Source organism: Lacerta agilis, chromosome 1, assembly GCF_009819535.1.
Source record: "Lacerta agilis isolate rLacAgi1 chromosome 1, rLacAgi1.pri, whole genome shotgun sequence".
Taxonomy (NCBI): domain Eukaryota; kingdom Metazoa; phylum Chordata; class Lepidosauria; order Squamata; family Lacertidae; genus Lacerta; species Lacerta agilis.
Window position 1 is genome coordinate 122,892,123 of NC_046312.1, and position 9,363 is coordinate 122,901,485.

The 9,363-nt window shown below is 44.5% G+C and overlaps 1 protein-coding gene across 1 annotated transcript; it reads left to right on the forward strand.

Moving 5' to 3' along the window:
- The first annotated feature begins 7 nt into the window (after nt 1–7).
- Nucleotides 8–8,793, forward strand: NIF3L1 (NGG1 interacting factor 3 like 1). The gene is made up of 7 exons (XM_033169463.1): nt 8–62; nt 2,265–2,708; nt 3,933–4,098; nt 5,108–5,234; nt 6,705–6,843; nt 7,821–7,904; nt 8,461–8,793. The coding sequence occupies exons 2-7, from the start codon at nt 2,282–2,284 to the stop codon at nt 8,643–8,645; spliced, it is 1,128 nt and encodes a 375-aa protein (XP_033025354.1). The 5' UTR covers nt 8–62; nt 2,265–2,281; the 3' UTR covers nt 8,646–8,793.
- The last annotated feature ends 570 nt before the right edge of the window (nt 8,794–9,363 follow it).

Below are 9,363 nucleotides of genomic sequence, written 5' to 3' on the forward strand. Positions count from 1 at the left end.
CGAAGGAGGAGCCGAGCAGAGTCAGGCCTGGGTGGGCTTCGGTTTATCCTGCTGCACGTTCTGTAAGTACAAAAAAAAAATGCATGCAAGAAAATGCATGCAGTGCTTGGGTTTTTAAAATTATTATTGTTGATGATGATACTCTTTGCACAGAAAACATCCGTCTCCCTGCCCTCTTCCTGCTCACCTCTTTATTCGCTCCCCCACACTTTCACTTTTGGGGCGCTCATATTAAAGCATATTCTCTACCCCTGAAATACTTAATAGAAGGATTTTATAAATGAGGGAAAGAAACACACACACACACACACACACACACGAGTTGGGTTTGTATTTTAACTTATGTTTATATGTTGTGAACCGCCCTGAGGACTACAGGTATAAAGCGGTATGCAAAATGACATGGCGATTCGGGAGGCTGGATCCGAGCAATGATCCAAGCTTCTGTGTACACTTATTCTGAAGGCCCATTGGGTTCCATGGGATCGGCTGTCAAGTTTTGTAGCCAGGATTCTCGTCCTTTCGATTTTTGGCCCACTTTGTTGTTTAGTCGTGTCCGACTCTTTGTGACCCCATGGACCAGAGCACGCCAGGCACTCCTGTCTTCCACTGCCTCCCGTAGTTTGGTCAGACTCAGGTTGGTAGCTTCAGGAACACTGTCCAACCATCTCATCCTCTGTCGTCCCCTTCTCCTTGTGCCCTCCATCTTTCCCAACATCAGGGTCTTTCCCAGGGAGTCTTCTCTTCTCATGAGGTGGCCAAAGTACTGGAGCCTCAATTTCAGGATCTGTTCTTCCAGGGCTGACTTCCTTCAGAATGGATAGGTTTGATCTTCTTGCAGTCCATGGGACTCTCAAGAGTCTCCTCCAGCACCATCATGGAAAAGCATCAATTCTTCTGCGCGATCAGCCTTCTGTATGGTCCAGCTCTCACTTCAATACATCACTAGGTTATGGAGGTGGGGGGGGGGTTGGTAAAGTGTGGGACTATCATTGGACACTAGGGAGGCTGCTTTTCTAGATTCACTTCTGTGAGAGTAGGTCTCTTAAAATCTTGCTTTATCTTGAGCTTTTGCCCTTTAGAGGGTTTTTTTCTTTTAAAAGAGTAGCCCAGGTAATTTCCACTGTGATTAGCTTTTTACATATATCTATGACACGGGTGGTGCTGTGGGTTAAACCACAGAGCCTAGGGCTTGCTGATCAGAAGGTCGGCGGTTCGAATCCCCGCAATGGGGTGAGCTCCCGTTGCTCGGTCCCAACTCTTGCCCACCTAGCAGTTTGAAAGCACGTCAGAGTGCAAGTAGATAAATAGGTACCGCTCCAGCGGGAAGGTAAACTGGTTCGCCAGAAGCGGCTTTGTCATGCTGGCCACATGAACCGGAAGCTGTATGCCGGCTCCCTTGGCCATTAACGTGAGATGAGCGCCGCAACCCCAGCGTTGGACACGACTGGACCTAATGGTCAGAGGTCATGAGCTTTTAAAACCAGCTGTTAAAAAAAGGTGTGGATTTAGAATAAATGGGGAGAGGATTTATTTGCAGTGGAGGGGACATTTCTCTCTTCCACCAAAAAGCTGTGGAGACTTCGGCTATTACCACATTGTTAGAGAAATGAAAGTTTGGATGAGGCCAGCAATTATGTTGTTTGCAGCTACAGTGTAAATTCCTTGGATGCAAGTTGGTGCAGTGTTTTTTTGTTGTTGTTGCTCAATCTCAGCTATAGCACGGCAAAGAGGCACACAATTTTTTCATCCCCATGGTTAATCCTGTGTACAGTGGTTCTCAAACTTTTTTGTCAAAACACTTCATTTTGGACAAAATGTTGGTGGAATCCTTGCTGCTAAAATCCTGTCCATGGTTACTTGGTTAGGCAGCTGGCTCATGACAGATGTAACATTCCCAGAGATGATGTTATGATTGGAAAATTTCCTGCGAATTTTAATTGTCATTTGTTTTCAGATTTGCATTAGGGTTGTTTTAAGTTCTTAAGGGTTTGTGTATTTCTGTAATAAGTCATCTTATTCTATTGCATCCTTCCCTACCCAGATGTTTAGAAAGCTTGTAGTTTTGTTTTAGTCTTATTTTACTGCAGGTTTAATCTTCTGCGTGTTTTAATTTGCGGTTGTCCTTTTTTTAGTGATAATTTTATTGTTTTATCTTTTATTGTAAACCTCTCTGAGGTTTTTCTACACCTGGTATATAAATTTTATGAAATAAACAAATATTGGTAGACCTACTGATTTTTTTCTTCTTCCTCTCCTTTCAGGTTCTTTAGGAACCTGCATGCAACTGAAGCGAATTCCGAGGCAGTTCTTGCATGTACGGTCTTTGATCAATTTGACTGTGCGATCCTTCATGGATCTGAAAGTTCTCGTTTCTTCCCTGAATGATTTTGCTTCGCTCTCTCTGGCCGAAAGTTGGGACAATGTGGGGCTCCTGGTTGAGCCAAGCCCTCCCCATTCTGTCCGCACCCTCTTCTTGACCAATGACCTCACAGAGGAAGTGATGGAAGAAGCCCTGCAGAAGAAGGCAGATCTCATTCTCTCTTACCACCCGCCTATTTTCCAACCACTGAAACGCATAACGTGGAAAACGTGGAAAGAACGTCTTGTGATCCGAGCCTTGGAGAACCGAATTGGCATTTATTCTCCCCATACTGCGTATGACGCTGTACCTCATGGAGTCAATAACTGGCTTGCAAAAGGACTTGGTGAGACGTTACTGTTTTTAAATATAAAATGAATGTCAAAATTTATATATTCGGATGTGGCATGCATGAAGAAAACCAACCATAACATATCAGCACTTTAAAAAAAAACGAAAAAAACACCACAACACTTAATGTTCCTCCTAATGTTTAATGTTGATATTTTCTGTTCTTGAAAAGCGCTGCACAGACACCAAGCTCAATGGCTTACAAAAGTATGGCTGTGTCAGTAAATGTAGAAGCTGCCCTATTGCTGTTTAGGGGGGGGGGGAAATGTGAGAGCAGAAAACTGAAAGCAGAAAACAGGTAAGGTTATTATACTGAAGCAGTGTAGATGTAAGTTCACGCCCAATCTCTTCACCATGGTTAAGTGCTTAGGAATGGACTCTCTCACACATGTATTTCTGACCTGTGGCACAAGTTCCATCATTTCAGCCTATTTTCTACTTTTTACTTGTTTGTGGAATTCCAGTTCACCAGCTGAATCTGGATTGTATTTGCCTTTCATCTTCTGAAAAAATCTGACCCGGCTTTTTGATATCAACGTAGTGCGATGACATCTAAATGTACTCATTGCAGTCACACGGTTGCAGTCGTCTTGGTCTGAGCCTAGGCTAGGAGGCGATCTAGGATCTTCACATGTTCCACCCAGAGTTCCTTGGAATAAGGGAGGGGTATAATTTTAAAGAAACGCTGCCATGGAATTACTGCATGGTTATAGGAAGAGAGAGGTCTAACACGGACATAAATGGTGACTAGGGCTTTATGGAATGAACAGCCTTTCTAAAGCAGTGCAGAACATTGTCTTTCTGCACACCCAATTTGCAGACAGATTCCTTACAGGAGCATTCCCAACCTGGTGCCCTCTAGATGTTGTTGGACATCAGCTCCCGCCGTGTGTCCAGTGGCCATGCTAGCTGGAGCTGATGGCTGCTTGGAGACCTGGCTACAATCTTACGATATATACATCAGGTTGCAAGGAAGAATGAATTTTGCCATGTGTGTTGTACAAATCCTTTAATATTCTACTGTATATTCTGGCGTATAAGACTACTTTTTAATCCAGGAAAATCTTCTCAAAAGTCGGGGGTTGTCTTATACGCCAGGTGGAGAATCTGCGGTCGAGTATATCTCAGACTCTATATTTTAACTGGAAAAGTTGGGGGTCGTCTTATACACCCAGTCGTCTTATACGCCGGAAAATACGGTACTTTTCTTTTTCCTCAGGTACCTGCAGCTCTGCTCCCTTGCAGCCTGCAACAGCTTCCAGTTACCCAACAGGGGGGTCTTTTCGCGTTGAGTTTAGTGCTTGCCCTGACGACAACCTAGACACAATTTTGCCCACTCTGCGTGGGGTGCCAGAGGTGTCGCTCATCACAACTGTTCCCGCCAGGTAATGTTGAAGGCTACCCAAGGTGTTTCACGCTTGCTGTCAAACAGAAGCCAACAATTCTGGCGGGTGGCCTTGCTGGCCCAGTCAGAAATTGTGGTTTGCCAACCCCTTTTTCTGCAGGAAAGCCAATTCCCTAGATAACTTAATCCAAAAGTGACTAGAGTCTGAATAAGACCAGGCCCCGCTTTTCCAAGAAAGGGCTCAATTAGGCATACAAATATAGGAGCAAATTGTGGAATGATGTGTTAGGAATCTTGGTTTGATGTTAATTACTTTTAATGGATGTTTGGTATATTGGTTTATATATAAGAAGTAACTTGCCCTGGAATTGCTGGGTGGTGAAAAGCAGGATAGAAATTTAATGTATGAATTAAATAAGATAATGCTGGTAGAAGCCATTTCTGGCTACTTTCTAGAGCACCCAGGAGCAGAAAACCCCAAACCTTCAGAGGGAAAGCAACTCTTTCCAGAACATGTGAAACTCCTCTTAAGATCACTAGAACCTCTAGTCCCCAGTATGTCCATCTTATCTGGATAAAGCTTCCATTTCTTCATCCTCATCCAATCCATAACTGCCACCAGACACTACTACAGAATTTCTACTATAATATCAATATCATATGATGGGAGATGAGTAAGCATTGTGGATATGGGTAATACCCTTCCTTGAACATTTGAATGACCTGACCCAACCTTTTCAGAGGGGTTAGCATGGAAGATGAGAGGGATCCTTGTAGTGCACCTGTGGACCTGCAGATGTTGTTGGACCCCAACTCTCATCAGTACCACTCCCAACTGGGAGCCAGTAATGAGGGATGGTGGCATAGAGTCCATCAACGTCTGGAGGGTCAAAGACCATGGATGGAGTAGAGAAGCAGCAGGAGTTTCTGAGCCTACTTTCAAGAGAGCATTGGAGTTAATGTTATTCACCCAAAGCATAGTTGGTAGATCACAACTGATATTTTATTTTATTTTAAAAAGAATATTAAAAAGTTACAATTTCCCCAAGGGTTGAAGGGGAAGAGCAGACACGAGTCAGCGTGAACTGCACCCAGCAAGCCTTGCTGCAAGTGGTGGCCTTGCTCTCCCAGAAAAGTCTTCTCTATCAAAAGACTGAAATCATATCATTACAGAAGGTAAGTCACACGTGTGCATGGAAACATAGAATTGTAAGATTTGGGAGGCATCCTGAGGATCACCTAGCCCTGCAGGAATATGCAGCTGCCTCATACAGGGATCGAACTTGCAACCTTGGCATTATCGGCACCATGCTTTAACCAACTGAGCCATCCAGGCTTGCTTTGAGGAAGGGGTCTGGCCCGAGGCTGCAAAAGATACTGTGCTCTGATGGAAGAGTAGAAGACTTCTATCTTAGGAAGGAGGTGGAATGAATGGGCCAGCCACCTCAATGAGCTTAAAAAAGCCCGTTCCCCATCTCCATCAATAACCCCATTGTGTACATTGGCACCTTGAGCACAGCTTGTCTGCCCATATCTACATAACATTATATTGCAAGTGTGGGGGAACCTTGGGACTGCTGAACTACAACTCTGAGCAGCCCCAGAAAGCATGGCCCGTGACCAGGAATGATGGGAGTTGTAGTTCAGCAGCATCTGGAGCCCTGTTATATTGGAAGTGTGTGTCACACACACACCTTTTTGAAGCCTCTGGGTAACTGTTTCCCTGCACTGTTAGCTTGATTCTGTTTGGAGGGTTGCTGTGCCCTGCCTGTAGGATACATATAAGCTTAAGAAGCCAAGAGAGGTCTTTCCTGGGTGTGTGAGAGAAGATTGGGAACTGACGAAGATAGGTAGAGGGCAAGACTTCAAACACTTATTTTATGCAGCAAATGTTAATTGCTTTCCTCTGCCATGTGATCTCATGGAGGATATAATGTGGTGCTCCAGATCTGGATGCAGCTGCTGTTTCCTGGCAGTGCTTTCCACTAGGTTAGTTGCTGGTAGGGTGGGGTGAGCCGGTGCAATGACAGAAATGGTGACTAGGAAGTTGTGGCTGCATCCACTATTTGAAGACAGTTTGGGATCCTGAGACTCCACAGTTACAGCCCATTCCTGTGCATTTTTGGTGAAGACCATGGGGCCTGCTCCCAGGTAGGAATGCAAAGGCTGTGAGTCTTTCTGTTGGCACATCAAAAATTAAAACAACTTATTAGAAAGAATAACAAATTACGTGAAATAGTCCAGGGGTTCCCAAATTGGTCTTCTGCAGTGGATCTGTGGTTGAAGATGAGAGGTGGCACATCCATTGCATTACATACTCGTATTGTAGTATTGCTTATATTGTATTTGGTATCATTGAAATTTGCTTTGTATGGCATTCAAGTAATACGGAACGCAATGTATAAAAAAAGGAAAGGAGCAATGAAATTGCAATTATAAGTCCCACAAGTGCATTTACAATTGTTAAAACAGGCAGAAGAATCAGTGGCCCGTGAGGGGAAAACTTTTGGGAACAACTGATACAGTCCTTCGAGTATCACGTCTTTGGAAATGTGCTTGTATCTAGGGAAAGTGTCACTTGTTGAAGTGGGCAGAGAAGTGTGTAAGACCTATTAAAGGAACTCTTAAATTTTTGCTTCTCCTCAGCCTCTTCTTGAAGATACTGGCATGGGACGTTTGTGCGCACTGAAGGAGCCAGCCTCTATTTCTGTCTTGGTTGAACGAGTGAAAAGCCACTTAAGACTGTCTCATATTCGCCTAGCCCTTGGAGCTGGAAAATCATTGGGTATGGTACTTGTATTTCCTCATATGAAAAATGTTGGGCCACAGACAGGCATTACTTACTTCCTATAAATGGTCCATTGTTCTGTATGCGACAGGAGAATGTCCGCTCGCTGCAGAAAGGAGAGCTAGTTATTTCTGAAGTGACTGTTTTTCTTCCTACAATTAAACGGTGGCAGCCCATGTATCCTGACATGTAAGCAGCCTTCGGATCCTTGGAGGAAAGGCAGGTTATAATTATAAAACACTGCTTGAGTGCCAGAGTCTTGGCCACACTGTTTGAACACGACCTTAATGGGGCTTACGTCCAAGTAAATGTCTTTGAATTCAGTGGGACTTCCTCTCTAGTAAGCGTGTTTAGAACTGCAGAAGTAAAAGTGACTAAAGCAAGTTCGGACGGTCTGTAATTGGACCAGTTGGAACTCCTGGAAGTGGTTTAAAAACATGCACACAAAGAGAGAGCAGATCCAAACAAATTTCTTCTGATCTTTTTGAGGGTAGGCTATTAATAAACATAGTTCCATCTCACAATGGGGAACAATGGAAGCGGCGAAGCTCACTACGATTTGTGGAGGACTTAACTTGGTCTTATAGCATTATATGCATCTAGGATGCAGGCTTTGACCGCTTGCCCCCCTAGGATGAGTGGTATCTTCCTGGCAGCAGCTCTTTATGGTCTTCGGCTGCTGGAGGTTTTTCAGGGTATTGCGACCAGAGTTTACATACACTGGAGTTTGGTTGTGGGAACTGAACATGAGGTTTCCTGTAGGCAAAATGTGCTCTTCTGCTAAGTTATAGCCTCCTCCTGTAGAACGCTTTGGAAACTGCATACTGCTCCTTGGCATAGGGATGGGGAACCTGCTGCCCTCCAGATAGATGCTGTTGGACCTCAACTCTCATCAGACCCTTGGGAGAACCACAGGTTCCCCAGCCTCCCTGAGAGGACCTATGGTGTAACAATCCGGTTTTACCATTTTGTAGAATCCCAGGTGAAGGTGGTTGCCCTTTGCGCCGGCTCAGGAAGTAGTGTTCTGAAAGGCACAGAAAGTGATCTCTACCTGACAGGTAAGAACCTCTCACTAATAATGTATGGAAGCAGTCGATTCAAAGAACCTGTTTGGTTGCCTAGGAATCAAGGTAGGGAGGACACCGGGTTTAACGGTTAAACCACAGTGGCAGAGTGAAGAGCAGCAAGTATAACACATGTTGGAAATCTCGTGTCACAGCTTTAATTAAGTCTTGGGGAGAAGGGAAAAGGTTAGATGCAGGAAACATGCACAAAAGAAAGTTGGTGGATTGGGTGGGGATGCGAGAGTCTTGCACAGCCTTCAGTTCCCTGCAATGCATCCTCACGGTTCTATGGGAAACTGGAAAATGAAGCTTTTTGGTACCTAGGAGGCATCTTCCTCGGCACTGAATTTGCCTGGATTCAACCCAGATCGATATTTCTTGAAACCTGTTCACATCACTACAATTTTTTAAAAAGTATGCATTGTACTCTGCTATTCAGCCAATGCCTGTAAGATCAGTAACCAACACGGCCATTGGCTCTTTTCTGTCTTAATTACAAGCGAAGTGCCCAAGTCCTAATCAATAACCAGTATCTTAATTATATTGGTAGGAGAGATGTCCCACCACGATGTACTGGATGCCGTTTCCAAAGGGATAAGTGTGATCTTGTGCGAGCACAGCAACACTGAGCGAGGCTTTCTGCTGGAGCTGCAAAAGGAGCTGACTTCGCACTTTCAGAACAAGATCTGTATCGTAGTTTCTGAGAGAGACAGAGACCCCCTTCAAGTGGTATAGCAAAAGTGTGAGGTCCAGAACTTCAGACTGTATTTATCAGAGGCTTAACATACAAAAATATAAAGCGGGAGAGGCCCTGGTTAAAAGCACAATATGGTTTTCAAAGTGCTAGGGATAACCTGCATGGAAATAAATGGCTGGCTGACAACCTGTTTGCAAAATGTGTCTGTCTTTATCACAACTGAGAACTATGTGCCCTGCTATTTAATTCCACGTAACCAAATGCTTTGTATTTTTGGGCAGCTGGTACTGTTATCTCATCTTACTGCATTTTACCTTGTGAGGTAGGCAGTTCTCAAGGGGAGCAGAGCTCTCTCTAAGGCGAGGGTGTGATCAGTCATGCAAAAGACTAGGCACTGGGAAGTTGAGAGAAGAATTTCAACAGCAATTCCTCCTGGGTGATGTGATGCTTCCCTCCGTAGTAAGGAGGCATTTGCCTCCCAGGAGTGTAGAGGGGTACCTGACGGAGAACTATAAGGGCACCAAAGCAAAGAGGCACTAGCAACGTAACGCCATTTGTGGGGCCCCAAAGAGGACATCCAGGTAGGTTCACAGGGTTGCAGCCAAAATCACTCTTTGATTGGTAGCATCAGCACAAAAATTAATCAGGAATTTCAGGAAAAAACTATTTCTCAACTTCACTTTTGGAATGTTATGCTGTGCAAGGAATCCCCCCCCCCCAAAAAAAGAGAAAGCACTTCTACCCGACAGCTAGCTT